This window comes from Chelonia mydas, chromosome 11 (assembly GCF_015237465.2).
Source record: "Chelonia mydas isolate rCheMyd1 chromosome 11, rCheMyd1.pri.v2, whole genome shotgun sequence".
In the NCBI taxonomy this organism is placed as follows: domain Eukaryota; kingdom Metazoa; phylum Chordata; order Testudines; family Cheloniidae; genus Chelonia; species Chelonia mydas.
In genome coordinates, this window is record NC_051251.2 from 13,446,990 (window position 1) to 13,471,227 (window position 24,238).

A 24,238-nucleotide genomic window follows, 5' to 3' on the forward strand; every position below is an offset into this window, starting at 1 on the left:
AAGACAACAGAATTACTCATTTAAGTAAATGTTACAGGTTTTTTTTAAAATGACACCAGAGTGTTCACTGACATTTGAAGTTATCATGTAAATATATATCTGAAAGGTTGACTAAAACGTGTCTACAGTCTTGGAGAAATAGTTTGCAAAGCAGAAATATTGTAGTGCAACATGTTTTTCCTAGATAATGTCACATTAGTGCAGAAGTGAAAGTAAGCCGGTGCGCTGTACCGGGACTGGCTTTCCCAGACAGCAATTTAAAGCCCTGGGGTAGTGGCGGCGAGGCTCGAGGGGATTTAAACGGCCGGGGTGGTAGCAGCGGCTGGAGCCCTGGGGCCCTTTAAATCCCCAACAGAGCCCGGCCGCCGCTACTCCAGGGGTTGGGCAGCAGGGCTCAGGCGGGGATTTAAAGGGCTCGGGGCTCCAGCAGCCGCTATCACAGCGGAGCCCCATGCCCTTTAAAGCTCTGCCAGAGCCCAGAGCCCTGGGGTAGTGGTGGCAGCCAGGAGCCCCCAGGGCTCCTCTGTGATTTAAAGGGCTCGGGGCTCTGCTGCGGTAGCAGCAGCTGGAGCCCTGGGCCCTTTAAATCGCCCCTGAGCCCCGGGGTTCCCAGCCACCTCTGTAGCTGGTAGCTTGGGGGTGATTTAAATGGCCCAGGGCTCCAGCTGCGGTAGTGGTGGCTGGGAGCCAGAGGCCCTTTAAATCTTGATTAATCAGATGAAGATTAACAGAGATTTAACAAATTTAACAGAGATTTAAGGCCCTGCCTCTTCCGGCTGCCCCCTGTTCAGGACTCCAGCGTACCGGTAAGTCCTCTAACTTACTTTCACCCCTGCATTAGTGTCAATGTATAATTTAGACAAAAATTTTCATTTTTCAGGGCTCTGAAACTACTTGCGAATTTGGTGACCAATTTTTGTGGGTTTTTTCCCCCAAAGAAGTTGAAACAGATTGTTTCAGCCATTTAGAAACAAAACATTTTGACTTTTCCTTTCTAAACGGTGTGATATTTCAAGATATAGCTAACTGAAAAAAACAGGAGAAGAACACCACAAAATGAAATAACCAAAAAAATCGTTTGGGGCTAAACTAAATGTTTTATTTGATGCAAATCAAAAAAAAATTTTTTTTTAATTTTTATTTTGGCAAGAAAAAAAAATATCAGTTTTGATTAGAACCAAACTGAATTTTTTTTCAGAATTTAAAGTTCTGCCCCTGAAAAAGTCAGCTATTCACTCAGCTCTGGTATCATTAAGTGGCACCTCCCTTAGCCAGGTGACTGTACATTACTGCATGCTTTTTCAATATCTCTCCATTGAATGAAAACCCTCAGCCATACAGTTACCTGCCAATGTTGTGATACGCACTTTGTCTATAGCAAGCCAACTGAACCAAGTAGTTAGGCTACTTTCGGACCAGAACATGCTTCTGCTGAAATCAGTAAGAGTAGTGTCAGGCCTTTAGAAGCTAATACCATATGGATACTTGCTGTACAAATCTGTAATTTTAACATTACACTGCTGGTATGAGTTTGTGTGTAAACTTACTACAGTGATCTTGATTTTGCTTTTCCTTTCAAAATCTACTAAGAAAAAACAAACCTGTTCCAATTGCTGGGAAGGCGACAGATGTGTACTTCCTCAGTTCACACTCCTGGAGCACTTTAGAGACCAGAGCTTTAACATCTTTCTGATGAACGAGGTGAATAATTTTACCACACATCAGCTTTCCACCTTGTGTGGTTATAAAGCCACTGTGAGGCTGCAAGGCTAGAAGATAGAAGAAAAAAATATGACACACAAAATAAAGAGATCAACACTTTATAATAACAAAGGACAAGAGCCTCAAGTGGTGCACAATGGAGCAGTTCCAATGTCTTTAATGGAGCCATGCTGATCTACACCAGATGAGAATATAGCTTCTGGATAGAAACGTGCCTGGTATTTGCAAACAGGAAAGTGGAAAGCAAATCCATCTTGAATGTTTTACCCATACAGGGTCTTGACATTCCACCAGCTTCATCTGATTAACGTTTTCGCTGCTAACATTCTGCTTTTAAAATTTCTTTACGCTGATATCTTAAATTGGGGGTGAACTTCGTATGTGCTCCGAATTTCCTGTTTTACTTATGACTGAAATCTGGGTGCTCATCAAATAATAGTTTACAATTTAACACAACCGACCTTTTAATGTATATGAAATTTAAATAATTTTATTCGTATTATCAACGTTTCCTAAAATGTGTATCGATGGAATGTGCACAATACCTCTGCATGAGAAACTCCTCAAAATCACTTGTGCCTTAGCTTCCTTGCAAGAGCCCATGTAATAAAATCCTTTAAAAGTGCTAGGTCATTTAAAATGAGTTATAAACACATCAAAAAGGGCTTATACGGCAAAAAACTGATGGACTCATGAGCGCAACGGTACAAATAGCACTACTATGCAGAAAGGCAAGAAACTGATTGTGAGATTATGCGCTCATCCTGCTAAGTGCAGGACATATTCAACTCCCATTGGCTTGGGAGTTGAGGGCAAGGATCAGGCTAATAAAGGGGGAGAATCCACAGATTTGCCAAAAGTGAAAAATTTTGAAGCAAAAGGTGCAATATTGGAACTGAACTGCCAGAATCATGGGGGCGCTATTTCATTTTGTGATTCAGGATGCGCACTACGGGTTTTTCTTGCACTAATGGGTGCCAGCCACAGCTGGCAATGGTTTAATTTCGGCACTGGTTTGGCAGAATCCAAAGACTGTAAAAGAGCTCACAGACAGTACCTATTGGGTTACATCATTTCAATTAACTACAACTGTGCACTTTTGAATACAAAAGGAGAGATACTGATAATCTAAGAGCCTGATGCTGCACCCACTGAAGTCCGTGGCAAAGCTCCCATTGTCTTATCCTGGAGCGGGATCAGTCCCAAAATGGCTATTGCCTCAATTCAAGAAGGTACATCAAGCATGTGCCTAACTTTAATCAGGCGAGTTTAAATCATGAGCTTAAAGTGACTCTGAAGCCAATGGGCCTCTTCAAATTCTGAAAGTTAAGCATGTGCTAAAGTACCTTCATAAAATAGGAGCCTATGGTTGCACTACTTCCCATGTACTCATTAGGATCAAATAGCCTCTCTTCCAAATTATCTTCCTTTTGCAAAAATAATGTGAGTGCCGTGAGAGCAGGGTTTTCAAAAATCAAAAAAGCCAGCACAATTTTATTTAATGTAATGTGCTTTCCTATTATAATTATATGGTCCAACTGGGGGATTGTAACATCATGACTAAGCATAAGCAGCCATTTAAATTTTGGAAAGAGCAGGTATACTAATAATTTATTTGAGCATACGCTTTCGTGAGCTACAGGTCACTTCTAAATTGGTTAGTCTCTAAGGTGCCAAAAGTACTCCTTTTCTTTTTGCGAATACAGACTAACACGGCTGTTACTCTGAAACCTATACTAATAATGGAATCAAATGGAATATATGTTGCATCATACCAAGCATAGCACATTCTAGTTCAACCTGGGGTCCGGCAGCTTCCATCACTGCTTTGAAGACACCTTAAATAAATGAGAAAATATGTCAGTTTGCTCAGTCAGTTTAACTGTTGTTACCCAAAAATCACCTCACACCTGTATGAAAACTCTCATAAACTTTGCCCTGCCACATGCTACATTTTCATGCACTAACAGCCATATTCTGTATTCCTTGAATAGCCAAAACTCCCATGGGGACAGATCTGACAAGATGCTGAGCCCCACCAATCCCCACTGTATTCAGTAATCTGCATAACATCTCATATTGCCTGCAAAGAATATACTCCATTTACAAATTAACGTTATTTCATAGCTCTCTTGGTTGACAGTACGCCAGTCACCATGCTATGTTACCTGACAGATTGCCTCTTTCTCTGTGTCATGCTGCTACTGCTGGGATCAGCAGAGATGTTCAAGCTGAAGCCCCCTTGACACAAATGAGGGCTGCTGGCAGGGTGTTTTCTGTGTGGGGTCCTCAACTTTGGAACTGACTCACCTCCACAGAATGCCAGAGACTAAGTTTGTTAACCTTCTAGGCAAGGGGCAAGGCCCATCTTATTTCTTGGGCTCCTGAGGAGCGGGGTGGACTGAGGGTTGGCAGGGCATGGTGAATGTTAATTTACTTATGGGCAGTCCTTTACATGACCTCATATTGCATATATTAGCTAATGGGCCAGGCCCCCAGGAAGCAGAATAGGCACCTACCAATATATTTAGAATTTTTTTTTTTTTGGGGGGGGGGGGGGGGGGGGATCAACATTACAGCATAGGCTAGAGAGTGGGAGAACAAGGGGATTGTCTCTTCAGGCGGCTCTGACTTATGCCTGGGTACCCTGATATTATTTTGTGTCATGAGGTTGTATTGCTATGTCTTGGCATTGTGCTTCTATCTTGAAACATCCCAACGCAATGTCAGGAGAGCACTCAGCCATTATTTATTAGCTCTCTGAGAGCCTCTTCGTCTAATAGAATTGCAAATGCTGCAAAGCTGGGTTCTACTGGTCTAAGTGATACGTTTCACAATGGAAAATTCCCACTGGAAATAGCACTAACGTTGGAGAACCACAGCCCAGAAATGAAAGGACAAGACCGATGGCCTTTAATGTAACAAACTAACACAAAGCACAGACATTTGCCATCCCACTTTTCCAGCGTGAAAAAAAATGCTCCCTCCATTTCCAATAAGTGGCAGTGAATTTATCATTAAATTAATAGATATTCAATAAGTACCTGATTTGGCATTAAATGATGAATTTGATATGTTTACAATCACATCTGTATTTTCCTTGGTGATATCGCCCGTTGCTACCTGGAATGTAATGGAACCAAGCTGCATTTCATGAACTCCCAATACTGGGGTTGTAACACGCCCAGAGGAAACTGCAAGGAAAATAAAAATACATTAAGAGTGGTCTGTCCTAGTAAAAGTGCTATTACCTTGAGGTTATGTATGCTTTGTACATTCAGTACAGAGTTCACAGATTGGGATCTCCAGACATAAAGTATCCTCTTTGACTCCAATATTCTCTAACCCAGATTTTTTATTTCTGCTTTCCATTATTCAGTCCATAGGACCCAGGAGACATAGAACTCTTTCAGTTTAAATACTGTGGACCCATTGCTACTCCCATTCACGTTGATGCGATTTTGCTATGAACTTCAACGGAAGAGGGAATAGGTTCTACATTCTCCTGAACAAATCTCTGGTGTTGCGTGCTGTTCACTCACATACTGTGCTGTCAGCATTTCTCTCCTGCAAATTAATAAATGGAAAGGAACTACATCTGCTGGATACCTTCGTGAGGACCATTCAAGTTACAGAGGGAAGGGGGTAGTCTTCACAGATGGCCTAAAAGGGCACGAAGAAGGGAAATGATGCTGTTGGGAGCCCACCCATTCTAGTGGTTGCTCTTGTAGCATGTTATCTGTGGTTCGCTTGGCATGGCGATTGCATCTTTACAATCCCAGCAACCACTGCAATCTATCAGTATAGTACCAGTGGATTCTCCTCCATGTAGTAAGCCTCGCAGCATCCCTGAAGAGCAAGAATGTCACCATAACAAAAGATTTTCTCCCCTGAGTTTTTCACCTCCCAGGTTTAGGAATGTCAGTTCATTAGACTATTTTACGTCCTTGTGACGTTCTCCTGCCAACTGTGTATTTATAAAACCCAATCCAAATAAACAACCTTACTTGGACTCGATGATACAGCCTGGAGATTCCCATTGGTCCTAGATTCTAGTTCATCTGTAAATGCCTAGAAATAGAATCAAAAGGTACTGCAGACAAGGTTTCAGAGATTTGCCCAACAGAGACAGATTCAAACCTGGCTAGTCTCACAAGTAAAATTAACAGCTATGTATCTGAATTGGAGATATCTCATGCACATAATGTCCACCTTACAGCAGAGTCTAGGTGTCAGTGGTGGGAGTAACGGGAACTTTTGTGGAAACAAGGTGCTGGTAGCTGCAGGTATTTTTACTACTGTAAAACTACTCTGAGCAGGGTTAGAAAATACAGCATTTAAAATGCCTACAACCCTGGGAATCTCGTCTACATTAATACAACATTTCTACCAGTCATGGAGCTGAGCCAGTAATAGCAAAGGTGAGAAACATTTTGGGAGCCTAATGTAGACTGAACCTTAAAATCCTGAGCCTACTGAAACTTTACACTGCTAAGCAGCTACTTTGTTCTGAATTGGTTAGCTGATTTTTGGCACTGTCTAATGCCATCTAGTGCAGCACCTGTCACTTGTATGCAGACGCACTGGTGCTTAAAAAGCATGAGTGGGGAATGAGGTCTGAAAATCAGGACCTCAGTTCGGAAACAATATTGAATATATGCACATTATATTCATGCGTACACAGAATAAAGATACACACATACAGGTTTTCTGAATTCCTCTTCCTCAGAGTTTTATTACTGGCTACATATGAAAGAAAACAGGATTCTATTTTATTTATTTATTTATTTGGTTTACGGGTCATCTGCTTATGGAGGTTTTCCACACTTTAAGTCAAAAATCATCTGTTTGTGACATCACAAGTGATTTCTATGGAAACAATTATACAGTCACATGCAGAAGATAATGACTATCTGAGGAATAAGCAGAAGGATCTGATTAAACAAGTAATCTGTCATCATGCAAATCTCTCTATTAATAATGAGCTAAGGAAAACAACCAACAAAAACAGAAGACGAGTGTTTCTCAAGAGAGTGAAATGCTGGTCCCAATGAAGTAAATGGGTAAACCTCCTTTGACTTCAGTGGCACCATGATTCCACACAGCATGTTTTCAGATTTCTATGAGGAAGCAGCTGATCTTTCAGAGCCCAATCCTGTAATCCTCACTTAGTGGGCCAAATCCTGAGGTCCTCACTCACTTTTCACTAAGTCTTCACTAGGGCAAACTCCCATTGAACTAAACAGGAGTTTGCCCGAGTAACGATTTCAGAATCCAATATATTGAGATCAAGGGCACCTCTCTCATGAACATGGATGTCCCATGTAAGGGTCACAGGATCAGGCCCACTGAGACATCAGTTTTAACCCATCACTAAATTTATAATGAATATAATAAATTGGGCCTTTAAAAACATGATGATAACTAAATCATATTTATAATGAATAACTAAAACAGTGTGTAATACGAAAAACATTAACATGAAAGAAATTACCTGAATATTATCTGTATCTCTTGGATGCAACAGAAAATGAACTTCCTGAAGAGACTTCAAATTGTGGTTACTACTGAATTTGAACACTTCATCAAACATTAATTTAGCAACAACGGGTTTAGGAAACCTAAACCCACCAGTCCCAATTGCTGGGAACGTGATTGACTGTAGAGACAGCTCTTCGGTTTTCTTCAGACATTTTTTGACTATGTCTTTTAGGGTCTGTATAAAAAAAAAAAACAGCAGCATTTGTTTTTGTCAACACCGTCTTCATTCTTTAATCTCAAACAGTGTCTGTTGGTCCTAAAAAACCCACCCCTCATTATTAAACACGCATCACACATCTTGAGGTCATTCAAACTGAAATAAATGGAGCTGATACTCCCTGCTCACTACTATGTAACTTCAATACAGGATCCATATTAAATCCATTTTCATGTTAAATGAGGAGCAACTTCAAACAAATGCTCTGAAGAAAATGTATAAAGACTGTTACCGTCATGGCAGCGCCTCTTCCTTGATCCCATACAGGAACAATGGCATGGAACAGAAAGCTGCAGGCCAGATTACATCCACTTGTTTGGAACACAGACCCTTGAGTAGGTACTTGTCTTTGGCTTTCTTCATTGAACTCAAGCTGGAGTGTTGGTCCAGCCTTCTGCAGCAAACTTTGAGAAAGTGGACCTACACCAAGCCGCAGATCCATGCCAACGCTGCTTACGATCACATCCGTCTGAAAGAAAAACAAAACAAAAATATTTCAAATAGGATCTTAAATAGAAGTGTTTACCAGCACCAATAGCCTGTGTAAGTAACACGCTGCAAGAGGTAATGTGTTGACACAGACATGAGGTTCTCAGCAAGAGCTCTGCATACTAGGTATATAGAGGTGTCAATCCATCATGGGAGTACAGGAATCCTGCATTTTGCTGCTTGACATTCCCTGCAGCATTTTCTAAATTCCTCTGGGAAGAATTTCTGCTGTGCAGCTTCTCCTTCCCATGGCAGTTTCCCAGCAGCACCAACAGAAGAAACAGCTGCACCAAAACGAAACTGAAGCAAATTTAAGCCAAAACACTTATGGCCTTGAGTAACTAAACACCCATGAGTAAGGCTACAATTTTGTCATGGACATTTTTAGTAAAAGTCATGCAGAGGTCACGGGCAATAAACAAAAATTCACGCAAGCCGTGACCTGTCCCTGACTTTTACTACAAATGTCCATGACAAAATGGAGAGGGAGGAAAGTCCAGCACCCTCCCCTGCTGTGGCTGGAAGCTGAGGCCCCTGCCCCGTGGCTGGGAGGTGGGAGGGACCCCTGCCTGTGGCGGCTGGGGAGCTGCGGGGGATCCCCCTGCCTGGGGACTGGGGAGCTCTGGGGGATTCCCCCCTCCAGGCAGAGGAGCTACCGCATCTGCGGTGGCTGGGAAGCTCCAGGGGTCCCCTGCACCAGCGGGGACCCACCCACGGTAGTTGAGGAGCTACGGGGGACCTTCCCCCGCCCGTGGCGACTGGGGAGCTCTGGGAGATTCCCCCAGCAGCGGCAGCTGCGGAGCTGCGGGGGTCCCCTGCTACCTGCGGGGACTGGGGAGCTCTGGTGGATCCCCCCCGCGGAGGCTGGGGAGCTGCAGGGGATTTTCCCTCCCCCCCCCCCCACGGAGGCTGGGGAGCTTCGAGGGATTCCCCGCACCCGCAGGGACTGGGGACCTGTGGGGGACCCCCCCACCTGCGGTGGCAGGCGTACCCCACAGCTCCCAGCCACCACAGGAGGTGGAGGTACCCTGCAGCTCGCAGCTGCTGCGGGCTGAAGTCCCGGCGGTCTGCAGAAGTCACGGATTCCATGACTTCCATGACCTCTGTGGCCAAATCATAGCCTTACCCATGAGTTATGTCTCTGATGTCACATACAGCTGTAACCTAGGGGCTCTTCTCCCTCCCCACAACTGAGATGGGACAGGATGCTACTTCTCAGAAAAGCAATATCCCAGATATAAAACTGGGGTGGTAGAAACCGAGGCAGTCTGTTTGCATCATAAAGACACAGTAAAGAGCAAAACCCACAATTTTTGGTTTTGTAGTTCCCCTTTAACATTGAATACGGGGGTATTTTTAATGGGTTATTGGGTTAGATAGGGCTGTTACTGCCATAGAACTTACAAATATAAAGCTTTCAAAGAGAGCAGCCAATAGCCAGTGCAATAAGATCACACTTTATGAAGGAGCACCACAACTGGCTGTGGTGAGTCAGAGAGGGGAAGTTTTTAATTAAAAAGAAAAATCGGGCTGTTAAGATATAGACTACTGAGATGCACTTGGACCCACTAATATAAAAAAAAAAAACAAACAAACACTAAGGGACTACACAAAGACACTCCAGATAAGCCAGTCTGAAATGCATCAGCTGAACTCTGGATAAACAGAGAGTGTGAAAACCAACGTGCAATTGGTTCAGGTTTCCAGCCTACTGATCCAGCCCTCAGCAAAAGCAAATTAAGCAGCCGCTTCTGGTCTTCCTCTTTCAAGACTCCTGCAAGCTGTACAACTCAGACTCAGCACCATGGCCTTCCCCAGTGGAGGTAGAAGGGAAGGAAACTCACAGGACACCCCTTGTACAGTAGCAAGACCAGAGAAAATGGCACCTCATGGCCTGGATTCCCTTCTATCAGCTTGGAGGACTATGAATAAGTGTTAACCCTTCTAACTTCAATACAGTGTGTTGAAAAAGCCAATTATTTTGTATGTTGACTCTAGAGGTGGACCCAACATCACACTCAACTAAGATTGAAACATCCTGGCTTTGTGGTAGTTGGAGGAAAACTGGGGTTTGGAACCCCCAAACAGGGGGCAGTTTGCAAATGGTCGTTATCTTTATAGTAAGCTGAACCAAAACCACAGAGCCAAAAACCCTGGAACTTCTGAATGTTTGAAATTCAGACCTAGATGTAAACTTTGTGGCTTGGGTCCCTCTCCCATTTATTGATTTAATTAACACACACTGTGTGTTTCATTACAGAATACTCATTTTAGAAATGAAGTTAACCTAGTATCTTCTCATTTCCCGTTTAACTTTGAGAAAAAGCTTTACATGAAACTGGGTTATATCTGACAATTAAAACACCTACTGTGGCGTCCTGAATGTCTCTCTTCTCCAGTATGACACTCAGACCTTCATCCGTTGTTACCACCTGGAGACCCTTTCTGTTCTGAGCACCTCTACTTTCTCTGGGCTGGTGGCCTGTTTTGGACTGAGGCAATAAACTGTGTTGGGGTGATTTCTCTGTAAACACTTCTTTCAAGGCATCAGTGAGAACCTGAACTGTTTTTTCTGTAAAGTCCACAAGATGAATCTCCTTCAGGCAGCTTTCCCCCGGAGAATCTTCCAAGGTTTCCTTGATAGATGTTGCAATTGAATGTGCACACAGTTTTAACGGGAATCCAAATATCCCAGAGCTGATAGCCGGGATGGCTATGGAATGATGATTGTACGTTTCAGCCAGGCGTAGGCTTTCCTTCACTGCTCTTTTTAACAGGCGCACGCACTTTTCTGCCTCGTGATCCCTCCACCTGGGCCCAACAGCATGAATTACTTGTTTACATGGGAGGTTCCCAGGATCTGTAATAACAGCACGGCCAGGCTGCAAAGGGCCTCGTTTCCGCACAATACGGTCACATTCTGTTTGTAGTTCTGGCCCTGCAGCTTTTAAAAGGGCCTCAGCAAGGCCACCAATATGCTTTAAGTCCTCATTTGATGCATTCACCACAACGTCAGTTGGATGACTGCACAAATTCCCTTTATAAACTGCTACTACAACTCCATCTTGCAGGATCATTTTACAGCGGAGCTGTTTTGTCGTATCATTACCATCCTCTCTTTGTTCTTCTCCATCTTCTTGCAGCCTGATCAGACAGTTAAATTGATGCTTTGCCTCACTAACATACAAGCGTTCTTTGTCTCTGAAAAATGCTTTGGCTCCCGGTTTATCAATTAACACATTTGTAGAATATAGCGAAGACAGAATTTGTTCAATCAGGCGGATGCCCTTCAATACTTCTACCTTTGGTCCACTCAGGGAAATACTTTTATGTGAAGTCCGTGTGCCAAAATTAATCGTCACATCTTTCTTTCTCAATTCATGACAAATGTGGGATTTTTCCTTCTCTATGAACTGTACAACTGCCACAGACTGAACTGGGATTAATTTTTGCACCTGTGTGTTTCTATCTACAAACACAGAAAGCTTTCGATAAGCTTCTGCTACAGCTTTAGAATAACCAGCAATAACTACTTTCTGATCTCCTTCCAGAGAGAGCAGGTCATCCATTATTAGAGTTTCCTGGAATGCATTATATGTCTTGTACAAGGTGCTAGTGAGTTCCCTCCATTCTCTCTTTTTGATGACTTCTCGGTCTTCCAGAGTAATGCATTTATAGTCTAACTCTGTCTTCATTCGTTCTTCTGCTTCTAAGAGAACTTTAGGAGAGTCTCCTACCAGCAGTACAGTATCATTCTCAAGCTGATAAAAGGCATTGACTTGATTTGTCACAAATAAGCTCTGTGACAGAGTTTCATTATCGATGTGCTGTAGGAACTGGAAAATCTGAGGATGAATAGTAATTGACTTCTGTGCCATGTTCTGCACCTTTTCCAGTATGTCACTTTTGACTTTATAAACTTCTGCAGCTACTCCACATAGGCCAACTGACTTCTTTGCAGCATCATAAGAGATCTTCAAGCATGGGTACTCCTTGTAAATATTCTTCTCTAGCCCAGCATTGTGTAAAATTGCATACTTTCCTGGGGGAACTGACACAGTTATTTCTGTATTTTGCTTTTCCCTTTCTGTTTCTCTCACAGCGTTTTCCATATGTTCTTTCAGTTCTTTCTCCACATCCTCCACAGCCAACATGTCACCTGCTATGATAACCATCTCCTTAGAAACATCAGGTATGGTCAAAACACCGTCCTTCGCCAATCTGTTTTTTATGGCTTCCCAAACCACTGCATTTACTTTGCACTTAATAGCCTTGTACTTTGACATGACACAAGAGAACTCAGTGGAAACATCCTCTTTCCAAGTCCCAATCAATTTAATCATTGACCTTCTCTGTTTAGACAAAGTTGCTGAAGGACACAATGTAATTTCTGGGTGTGTACATTTGGTTTGGGGCCATTTTAGCTCACATTGGCAATTTTCCATTTCCTGGTTTATTTCTTGTATTAATCTATCATGGCTCTGTAAAAACTGCAAGATGTAAGGATCCACTGGGATTCTGATTGGTTCTGGCATCTTTATTAGTGGTCTCTTCTTTCCATAAAGAGCTGTACCCAAAGAACTGTAGTACGGATGTACAGAAATTGGTGTTTGATCAAGGGAATGCTGCTTTTCCAAGACAGTATTCAGATCTAAAAATTAAAATATACAAAGAATTTCAATAAAAATTAAAAATGTCAGCCTGAAACACTATTAAATAGAATAATAATTTGTCTTTTGCGTCTATTTCTGTGTTTTTTGGCTTCCAAAACACTATTTTCAGAGGGGTGGAGGAATCTGTTTTCTATTTGTTTCATTAAGTACACCTGGGCACCATTTAATTCAGTTATGCTTTACAATGAGGCCTTATTGAGAGAGGGGCAGGGAAGGGTGCCATATCAAAAGGAGGAGCAAATATTTCTTATTCTAAACTTTATCAAAAGAACTCTTGGTCCATTGCTCATCCAGAAAGTTACGTCAATTTGGGGGCATTTTCCTGCCATTTTAAATGGGATATAGACAATGCAAAGGAAAATGCGATTGATGATACTACAAAAAGTGTCATTACCATAAGCCAGGTTATGCATCAAAGTCTAACATACTGAAACTTCTTAAGCAATCATTTAGCATGTTAGACAAAAATAAGTCACTTACTAGAGGTCTTCAATTAAAAGTCAAATAAAATTATTCTGGAAACCTTGGGACTCTGAATACAGGGAGTTATTTATTGGAGGTGACCCTAACACTAGGATGGGGCATTGGTTTCATGCTGATTCAAAAGAAACACTGCAACCGACTGAATCACCACCACTTAATATCCCTTCCAGATGGAGAAGAAATTTGACCCTGCTTAGCTTATGAAATCCAAACAGATCACAGCTCAAAGTGGTTTAAAGAACCTGATTTCCTTATCGTCACATATAATTAAACTACGGTGAAAAACCATGGATGTGTTTATATTAGAAAACAACATCAGAGAGTCATCAATCCATTCATAACAGAGATATTAAAGGTTAGATAAAGATCTCCTGTACACAGGATGGAATGGTTCTGAAATCCTGAACAGGCAACAAATACATGTGGGTATTTCTAGTGAACCAACCCATGGATTCTACTTAATTCTTATTTAGATATAAACTTTCATTGGGTCAAGTTCTGAGATGCTGAGAACCTGCAACTCACATTGAGGCCAATGTTGAATAGAGGTTGCACAACACCTCCTGGAAAGAACTCAGCACCTTGGAACAGGGCCTAAGCACTTTGCTTTTATGACACCAAACCTGACCTGGGTCTCTTATTAGTAGTGTAGCCATTTACTTTCAACACCAAGATGGTTAACCATTTTCTAAGAATATCAGTACTTCTTTTAATTAGAAAATGAACATGAAAGTGAGACGGTCGTACCTTTGTGATCACAAAAAGTAATGATAGCTGACTTCTCCTCACAGAAATATTTAACATCTAATACTGGGCCACCTCCATTCTTTGGACTTTCAAAGTAGATCGTTATATAATCTTTAGGAACATTAGATGGTATGTTTTCAGCCTTGATGCTTTGTGTCAATTCAAGAAGCCTGGAAGTAATTTTTAAGTTTTTCATTCTGTTGTTTTGGGCACATATGTCCAAAAATTTCACGGTATCTGAAATCAGAAAATAGGCATTCATGAAACATTTTTTACTGTAGCATTCTTAGGGCTCAGCTATGATTTCTGGAATGGTACTGAGTGTGGTTTGGTTCTCTCTATACATTTTCCTAGTGTAAATACCACTGTGTTTTTGACAATGAATTCCACAGGCCAATTGTGTAATAAGGTATTTATTTATTTTGTAATACATTATATCCAGTAATTAGTTTTAAATTAATTGTCTTTCAATTTCATTGGCTGTCCTTTTGTTCTTGTATTATCATAAAGGTAAAATAGGAGCACCCAATTTACTTTCTCAATACTATTCATTATTGTATTTATCTGACATGTCTCCTCCTATTAATCTCTTCTGCAAGATAAGTAGTTCTAATCTTTTTATTCTCTTGTCATAGGGAAGCATTTCCATACTGCTAATATTTTCAACCCATCTCTGCACTCCGTCCCCTCCTATTTCTGTTATATCTTTTCGGAGATGGAATGACCAGAATGGAACACAGCACTCCAAGTGTGGTTGCACCATCAATTTATGAAGTTGGCATGATAATATTTTCAATATTATTTTCTCTTAAAATTTTTCTACAGCCTCACATTCTGGTTGCCTTTTTGATAGTAGCTGTGCACCGAGCAGATGTTTTCTCGGATCTGTCCACAATGGTACCCAGGTCTTTTTCATGAGTGATTGTAGTCAATCTAGATCCCAATTTACTATTCAGATTTCTTTTATGGCAATTCTTAATGCATTAGGTGACCGCTACCTTTTAAAACTACACATAAAAATTACTGGCGGTGTACACTCTGTCTTACCTATACTTTTTAAAAAGGTAACTACGGCAGCATTTATTTCAGGTATAATTTCCATACTGAAGTCCTTGTCTCCTGATAAGCCACTGATAGTCTCTAACAGCATAATTAACATGCATTCTGTGACAGACTCTTCTATATTTTCAAGCACAAGTAGAGATGAAGTCGTTTGGGGGTGTTCTTGAATATTCTCCACATGGGGTACACTATTCTGCGCCGAACGTTCCTTTCTTTGCAAGACTTCCTGCACATCTAGTTTGACAAAAAGTACAAATAAAAGGATGTCACTGGGTTACACAGCTGTACACACTCAATACATTTCATGGGGTAAATATATTAGGGCAAACTCAATATTATTTTACTTTCTAATGTTTGTAATTTTTTTAAACTTTCATCCTGTCTCTTTCTCTCAAAAAGACTCTTGCTTTCTCTTCTGGAAAAAGTAAAATGATTATGGGGACAAAAGCTTCGCTTAAGTTACTGTATACTGTAAAACATCAAAGGGTAGTCATACCTATCTACAGGAAAATCACCCAGAGGAATAGAGCCTCATCCATCACATCTGATAAAACATCAAAAGAACACTACTCCTGAGGGCATTCTGTGCCAAAAATTTTAATAGTCTGTGTACAGTATATTAAAATTCTGCAAAATTCTGCAAATTTTGTCAAATAAATGTGGAGCATGGCATTGGGGAGCACAGGCCACTGGCTGCACAGAGGTGGGAGATCAGTGTGCAGCTTTCCCTCCCACCCCCCCGGACACAGGCTCAGCGGTGAGGCTTCACCCAACCCTGACACACCGCAAGGACCAGGCTTGACCCAGAAACATCCCAGGACCCTGCCCCTCTGTGTGGGCAGGCAGACTCGGCAAGGTGGGATCCAAGTGTGGAGGGGCTTAATGTGAAGGGATCCAGGTGTGGGCTGACAGGATTCTGTGTGGGGCAATCTGGGTGTGGGGGGCTCAGTGGGGGATCCAGATGCACAGGGGCTTGTTGAGGGTTCTGGGTGCAACAGTAAAGGGACTCTGCAGAGCGGTCCAGGTGAAGGTGGTTGTGGCTCAGTGGGGCGTGTGTGTCTGGGTTGGGGTAATAGAGCTCGGTGGGGGGGTCTGGATGTTGGGGAGCTCAGTGGGGGATCCAGATGCTGGGGGAGTGGGGCTCAGTGGGGTGGGGATTCAGGTGCAGCTGGTTGGGGCTTGGTAGGGAGGGATCCAGATGCGGGTGGCTCATCGAGGTGGTCCAGGTGCAGGGGGAATGGAGCTCATCAGGGGGGTTCTGAGTGTGGTGGGGGTGAGGCTCGGCGGGAGGGTCTGGGTACGAGGGGGTCTGGATGCATGGCGGTTGGGCGGATGGGGGAGCAGCTCCCTGTACAGGGATCCCTCTCGCTGCAGCTGAGGAGCAATGGGGAGGTGTGGGGGGTGGGGATGCCGTGCAGGGGAAGAGGAAGTCCTGTCCTCCCTAGTCCAGCTGTGACTAGCAACTGAGGCTGGTGCAGGGTAGGAGCCACCAGCTGGGTCTTCCCCAGTCCTGCCTCCTGCTCCACTGTGATTTACCTCTCTGCTGGCTGCCCTGGGTATCTGAAACATACTGCTGGAAAGGGTCACATGACCACTCTTGTGGCTTCCCTGTCAGAAAGTCATTTTTCTGTGGGGAAGCAAAGAAATATGCAGAGGACGTAAATTCTGCACATGCGCAGTGGTGCAGAATTCCCCCAGGAGTAAGCACACAAGCATAAACTGAAGATGGGCTTAAGATACAAGACATGGCTGCAGATCCAAAGTCTGGAGATTTTTAATATTTGGGGTTATTTGGGGGCCCACCTCTAACATGAACTAATATAACAGATGCTAAATTTAAGTACCCATTGTTAGAAGCAGGGAAGAGCTAAGAAAAGAAGCACTGAATAAACATTAAGATAGAGACAGCTATTTACTGCTATAGTTTATTGTAATGTCTAAAATAGGATTGATATTAAATTTTGAGAAATCAAAAATGTCTATAAAAGTAATTGTAACAACAGAAGAATTTCCTGGTTAACCTAACTTCCTTAACCTGAAGACTGAACTTTACTTTTTCACTGGTGATGATTAGTTTTGCTGTCCGAGATACTACTCTCTAGACCACACTTTGAATGAGAAAGTTTACCAGAGTACTGCTGGGAAGGGGGGGTCTAAGTAAGCTCATTAACATATTAATGAGATGTATAATTTTTCATAACAACATTTGAAGTTATCCCTTTGTAGTTCTGCATTCTGCCGGCAACAGGATCTTCCACTGTGTCTTTTCAAGTTAGTATCGCAATGTGTGACCGCACAACCTGACCCAAATACATGGGCACCAATGTAACTATGTCATAGAACCAGGAAATACTTGCAAGCATCATATTTCTGTAGAAGAATCTTGAAACTAGACGTACACAAAGATCCCTCACCTATGCTTAACTCTTTCAGTGCCTGTCCTCCACAGCTATTGTTCTTCCATTGGCATCCCATTGAAACCAATGGAATATGAAAGATAGTTTTGGATGTACCTGATAATCTGGTACACTGACCAGACACATGGTGTGTTTTACGTAGTCATGCCTAGAATTTTCAGTGACAGCCAAGGTATTTAAGGGACACACCATGGCTATTTAAACCTTGAATGAGACAGGTGCATAAAAAGGAACGGAAAATTATTAGTTTCAAGAGCATATTTAGCTGACTGAAGTTGTCTTTTCTGCACAGGGAGGAGAAAAGTGTCATAAAAGTCTCAGAGTTTGAGCACTTTCAGCAGAATTGTGGAATAGGCACTTGCTGATCATGTCCCAGATATTCCTGTTTCTCAGCTGCCTATCTTTCTGACCAGCTTTTGAAGCCAAACCCAGAGAGACATCGTTCTGAACAACGCCCTAGAGAAGTACAGCTCAGTGGTGAAAGAGAAGTTTTACTTCTAGCACCAACATTTTCATTCGATGAAGAACCACACTGTTCTTCTATGTGCTATATGATGAAGAACACTTTACCTTGCTCCTGGGCTTTGCCTGCTGTCTTTAAAGTCTAAAAAGAAAACGACAGTAGAAATATTAACGAATGACCTGATGCTCCTGCTATTGCTTCAAAGCTCTGGATGCTGCGGGTTCGGTTTGTATTTATTTACCTGTTTGGGATCCAACTCTTCCTGAAACACGGCCTCTTCGGTTGCACCTGTTGTTTCAGGCCATGTGACAACGAGCTTTAATCCTCCTGTCTCTGGCAAATCGAGCTCATGGGTCCTTTTCTCAAGAACTCGTTGCCTCACTAAAATATAAACAAAGAAAACTTATAACCTTGGTAGAAAGGATGGTCTGTATGTAGGTCTATGTGGCACTCTTATATCCTAATACTAGGTGACATCCTCCTCCCCAATTGAACAAGGTAAAATATAACCAATGTCCAATAATCACATGAAAATAATTTTTAGACTCATGGCACGAATGCAACACATACTGAAATTTGCTCAGTCAGACCATGGCATCCCTTGTTTGGCCCAACGGGAGCACAAGCTCATTTCAAGGCTCTCTCAATCTCACAAAATCTTTCTCTGGTAAATTTACCTTTCCAGTTCTGCAATTTTGATCAGCATCCCTTGATCTTAAGAGCTGTAGAAAGTCAGAGGTGGGGCAGCATACAGAGTTACATAAAATATTAGCTTTACATAAATACTAGCTTTGTTCATTTGTAGAAGAGTCATGAGAAGAGCAAAAATATATAAACACATTATTATTTATTAGGTATATTACCCTCGTCACTCTTTGTATTTGGTAGTGCTCAGCAAAACCAGTTAGATGGGGGTCCTAATGCACTGGGTGCTGTAAAAACACATAGCAAGAGACAGTCCCTGCACTAAAGAACATTGATCATAGGCCCCAGTTACGCAAACACTTATCTAAGTTCTCAACTAGATGTATGTGAGTAGTCCTATTGGCTACCTCATTAAGCGAGTGCCTAAATGTTTGCAGGAATGGGGCCTAAAACTTTAAGCTCTTCAGTGTAGCGACTGTCTCTTATCACATATCTGCAGAGAACCCAACACAATAGGGCCTCAATCTCACTGGTGTGTCAGGGCACTACCCTAATACTAATGGGATTACTTGCATAGGTGCTGGAACTAGAGGTGCTGGGGGTGCTCGTCTGAAGTGGTTTCCATCAAATACAGGGTTTACAGTTTGGTTCAATGGCTCTCAGCACCCCCACTACACAAATTGTTCCAGCGCCCCTGACTACTTGTGTGCAGAAAGTTAGCATGAGTATAAATGTTTGCAGGATTAGGGTATTATGACGGGGAACCTGTCACAGAGACTTTCCATTGTGCATACCAACATAAATGTCACGATGTCAATCCAGACACACCAGAGGATTAATCTATCCTCGATACCAGATACTGATTGCACCATGAAACCTGAATATGTTTACTTTCTTGTACACCGTTTTTGAACCAGTGGCTCCATCTAGTGGATATTTTGTTTTTTTGTTGGTTTTTGTTTTTAAGGCTTGCTCAGAGTCAAAGATACATATTTGGCAGATTTGTGGTAGGGACAAATGAACGGCCTTAATCAACTTAAAAATTACAAAAAGAAAAAAGGAATTACTTGTATCGGGAGGTCTGAGATCTACTGAATCTAACGTGTGTGGGATGGGGAACATGGACATATAGATGACACCCAGTTTTCCATTCAGGAGCTATGAGTCAATCGTTTACAGGAATATGTTCTAAAGAGAAGAAACTTGTAATAAATAATAAGATATTACATAAATATAGCACTTTCACCCCCAGTGCTTTACAGAACTTGGGGCAGGCTGTCAGTGCCCCTAACGTGGCCACGCAGGGGAGTAAGGTTTATTTCCACACCTCTGTGCAGCCTGGCCGGATCATCGTGAGATCGATGCTGTGAGAGCTGGCTCTGTGGGACCAATACTCCCTGCCCCAGCCCTCAAACAGGAGCATGTGCATAGGGAATGGCAGAGAAAGGCAGGGGGTGAGGACTGAACCAGCTCCAAGGCCCCACCCCCTAATATAATGACCAACAGAGCTGGGCTGACACAAGCAGGAAGTAACCTGCACCCTGTAAAAGGCTGCAATAATTTAATTACTCCATTCACCAAGTCACAATTCCTTCCCAAGGTTCCTTCTGGGGCAAAGCACTTGCACACTGCCCCTTACTCAGGGCAGGAGCAAAGGCTCCATCTAGCCCTTGGTAAACTGTTGTATATATGGAAGAAACATTTCACCCAGCCCTGAAATGCAACCACTTCTGGGTGGCGTGCAGGAACTGTTTAACAGCACAGAGCAACACTAAATAACAGTTTGCTGACTTCAAAATAATACCTCCATCTGAACTTATTTTTACTTATTGATACAACACTTAGGATTATAAAAAGAAAAAAGAGTTCTCTTTTTATAAGTTTGCTTAAATTGTGTACTTGGCAGCACCTTGTATATAGTAATTTTCTCTGTTTCCCCGATTCCTGTAGGTATTTCAGCAACAGAAGAAAATATTTTTTAAATGTAAAAATTTGCAAAAGCCAAAAATTGGCATGGGGACTCAAAAGTACGTTGTAATACCCAAAACTACTTGTAACCTGTTTTATCGTTTGTTTTTTTTAAAATCACTAGATTTCAAGATGATCATATCCCTTTAGGAACAGAGGAGGAGACTATCCTATTTAATGAATCAACAAGGCAAATTTAAGTTAAAGAGAAGGCAATTACACTGAGGCATTTGCCCGGGACCACAAGGCTGCAACATTCCCCTAACTCTAGCAAAAATGCCAAGGAATCTTTAATGGTCTCAAGAAGTCATTACCTCATTTTTATATCCCATCTGAAGGACAGCAGGGCTGGTTCCCTACTGACTTTCTTTCTGCGTGCTACTGTGCAAAGTCAGTACAAAGTGGTAAAGTTATACACCCATTTTGCACAGGCATATGTAACTACACAGAGTGCAAGGCCATACCCAGCATCTCTAACAGCACTGGACCCCTAGCTACTATGCAGAAATACCGGCATATAACAACCTCTGAATGCCACTTATCGAGGAAGAACATCCAACACTGCTTCCCAAGTCACACGGCTTTCCCAGATGGAGGTCTTTCATCCAAATACTGATAAAGCCCAGTGCTGTCCAGCTTGTGAGTTCCAACACAACCAGATGTGATGTGAACAGCATAGAGGACTAAGTGGCACAGATTCCCGTCTCTCAGTGAAACGGCAAGAGGAGATTAATGTGACACAGACAGGCTGGTTACCAGAGCCGGAGTCTGGATCTTTACACTGCAGTTTTTTGCCCTGCAGCCTAAGCCCCACAAACCTGAGTCAGCTGACACAGGCCAGCCACGCATATTTAACTGCAGTATAGACATACCCTGACTCACAGTTCAAAAGAAACTGTACAGGCATGGAGATTATTTGCCCATTTCGGATGGGAGCTTAAGCATGTTCTTAAACCCCAATGAAGTCAAACAGGCCTCAAGCACATGCTTAAAAGTTGAAGATTTTCCTGAATCAAGGCCTCCATGAACTGATGAGATTATGTCCATGAGGGGCTGGCAGATATAAACTACAATTGTCAGGATGGTTATATGAGGCCATTACATAGGACAGGAGCTTTCTGTGCATTGGTAAATTTCACCAGAGAAGCTGACAAAGTACAGAGCTAGAACGAGAAACGTTTCCAGTACTGGAAAGTTGTTATTAAAAAATACAGGAAATCCGCACAACACATGCTCAAAAAATAGGCAGATTTTTACATTGTATCCTTCCAAAAACAAAAACAAAACTCCAAGAGCTTGCAGGGGCCTAAGTGGGCCCGAGACCCCCGCGGAAAGCTGCCCCCCACTGAAATGGTGCCCCTGCACCTAGAGCACAGTTCGGTCAGATCAAAGCTGGACGGGGCCAAATTGGAGAGAGACTCCCTGGGGCGAGGGAGAGGACCCGACCCACCCGCACAGCCTTGTCCTGCGGCCCGTGGGCCCCTCACTCACCCGGACTCCTGCAGGGAGCGGACACACACGTTCCGAGCAGACATTTGGTGCCCACATGACATACAAAGCAAAGCGAGCCGTGGTCCCCCCCCCCCCCCCCCCCGACGCCTTACCTGCCTCCTGGGCGAAGCAAACCAGGACCTGGCCGGGCCGCTCCTGGATCTCGCACTCCCCCCCTCCGGATTTCTTCCCGCTCTGGAAGTAGCAGAGGAGTTTTTTCTTTAGGTTCTTGGGGAGCCCCGAGCCCCCCCAAGCCCCCTCCACCACCAGCGGGAAGGGGCACGTCGCCTCCCCGGCCATGACCAGCTCCTGCTGTGAGGCCTGGGCGGCTCCCAGCTTGCAGGGCCAGTTTCACTTTCATTTCTCCGCAGGAGCGTCCGCTCCCCGCTTCTCTTTCTCTCTGGCTGGGGGGGGCGGAAGGCAGAGCCGGTGACCAGACCCGCTTCGAGCAGACACAGCAGCCGCCCCCGCCCCGGGGAAGCCAAACCTGCCGCTGCTCCTGCCCTCCCCCGCGCCACCCAAAGCTCCTGCCCCGGCAACACATATTCCCTGGACCCCCACCTGGCCTTATCCCTTCCCCTGCACCCCTCATTCCCTTCCCCCCCACCACCAGACATACCCCCCCCCCCACACACACCCACAGCCAGGTGTCCTCGTAAAACGTGTTATTTAGCAGAGAAGGTCTGCCTGGATTGTGCAGTGTCAGCAACGAAATGACCTGCAGAGTATGGTGAAGCCAAAAGAGAGTGAGGTGCTGGTGTGTATAACTTTACCGTGGCAAAGAAATACAGCTTCTCACCGTGCACAGGGAAAGCCGTCTCCCCCATGCCCTGACCCTTTGCCAGTGCAGCCCGGCCTGCCGCTGGTTTTGTAGTCTTATTTCCACAAAATAGCCCAATCAGGGAGGAATGCTCTACAACGCGCAGAGTGAGTATACAAGGCACACAGCTGGTTACTCTACAGTCTGCAGTGATATCTATCATTATGTCCATCTTTTATATTTGTAACCCTTCTGCCCATCAGAGTTGGCAGCAACAAGGGCCGGGTTCAGTATCTAGGGGTTCCCTTCCAATAACACAATGCAAAACCGGCTCGAGCCCCCACCCAGTGACCTGGGACAAATATATACCACCCGCGCTGAGCGCCTCTATGAGGCAATACTTCCCCTCTCGCAAGCACAGAGTCCAAGTGTAACAAAACCCTTTTAATAACAGAGAGAAACAATGTGGCATTACGTTGGGGAAACACCACCAACAGGATTCATAACAACCCATGAGCCAAAACCCACCCCAAGCAAATTGGGCTGTGTCCTTTCCCTTTGGTTCTTGAGTCCAGCAACCCAAAAGTCACCCAAAATCCCAAAAGTCCAACAACCCAAAAGCCTCTGTCCCTGGTCAGGGCAGCCCCAGAATTCAAAAGTTTATCTGCAGAGTTTTACCTCCCAACCTGGGTGGAAATGGGGGGCGGGGGGGTGTTACCTCTCTGTGGGGCTCCGCTCCACCAGCCACCCCACAAATTGCTCTGCTCACCATCCCGTGAGCCGCTCCCACCATCCCACAAAGTGCTCCACAATATATCTTCAGCCCCCACCCACTACTTAACACAACACTCAGTGATTTCAGCTCTTTGTAATTTTAGCTTGTAGGAGGGGAGCCTCAGTGATGGTACACCATCAGCCCAAAGTCAATTCAGCTCAGCACCCTATAACTAGACTCCTAATGGAATCAAAACTGGCTCTGATATTCACCTGTAGAGAGAGGCAACAGTACAATTAGCATGTACAGCCCACACCACCAGATATTAATACCTACCCCCAGCCTCTCTCATTTCACTAGGTTTTGGAACCCATGACCCTTGCCTAGCGAGTACTGCTTAGTTGATGGTGAGTCCCTCCATCATAACAAAAGGCCAAGTACAGTTCCACTATTCACATAATCAGGATAATAACAGTTTATTCTTCCTGCCCCAATAACAGAGAAACTGGGGCTCCTGCAGCTGTCAAAGTGACAATCTGGGGTGGGTGGGTGTGCCTATGCAAATGAGATCAGCCCCTGAAGTTCTTTTCCATAACCCACCACGACTCACCACCAGATGTCAGGGTAGAGCTCATCACTCTGCTTACACATTCTTCCGCAGTGCAAGGCCTGATCCTTGGGCAGGGGAATTTCCAATACACACCCTAGAAAGCTCCATTACTACCTTCTCACTATGATAGAAAAGAGCTGTTTGTCTTTATGAAGCTGTTATTTACAGTTCGCACTTCTAGGCTTCTTGCTGGAAGCAACCCACTGGTGGAAAATACACGTGAGGTAGGGTGACC

The 24,238-nt window shown here is 43.6% G+C and overlaps 1 protein-coding gene across 2 annotated transcripts in view; it reads right to left on the reverse strand.

The window, feature by feature from the left end:
• Positions 1-22,372, reverse strand: part of LOC102931446 (protein mono-ADP-ribosyltransferase PARP14) — a 34,475-nt gene extending 12,103 nt beyond the window's left edge. The window contains exons 1-12 of one of the 2 annotated variants that reach the window (XM_027819468.3): positions 22,032-22,372; positions 18,056-18,195; positions 17,922-17,955; positions 14,920-15,168; positions 13,873-14,109; positions 10,339-12,620; positions 7,713-7,949; positions 7,217-7,438; positions 5,730-5,793; positions 4,767-4,916; positions 3,498-3,560; positions 1,602-1,769 (exon numbers count right to left, since the gene is read on the reverse strand). In XM_027819468.3, coding sequence (XP_027675269.2) covers positions 1,602-1,769; positions 3,498-3,560; positions 4,767-4,916; positions 5,730-5,793; positions 7,217-7,438; positions 7,713-7,949; positions 10,339-12,620; positions 13,873-14,109; positions 14,920-15,168; positions 17,922-17,955; positions 18,056-18,195; positions 22,032-22,218 — 4,033 coding nt within the window. In that variant the 5' untranslated portion in view covers positions 22,219-22,372. Of the gene's footprint in view, positions 1-1,601; positions 1,770-3,497; positions 3,561-4,766; positions 4,917-5,729; positions 5,794-7,216; positions 7,439-7,712; positions 7,950-10,338; positions 12,621-13,872; positions 14,110-14,919; positions 15,178-17,921; positions 17,956-18,055; positions 18,196-22,031 lie in introns of both variants that reach the window. The other variant, XM_037912769.2, reaches the window with a different exon arrangement.
• Between the last annotated feature and the right edge of the window lie 1,866 nt (positions 22,373-24,238).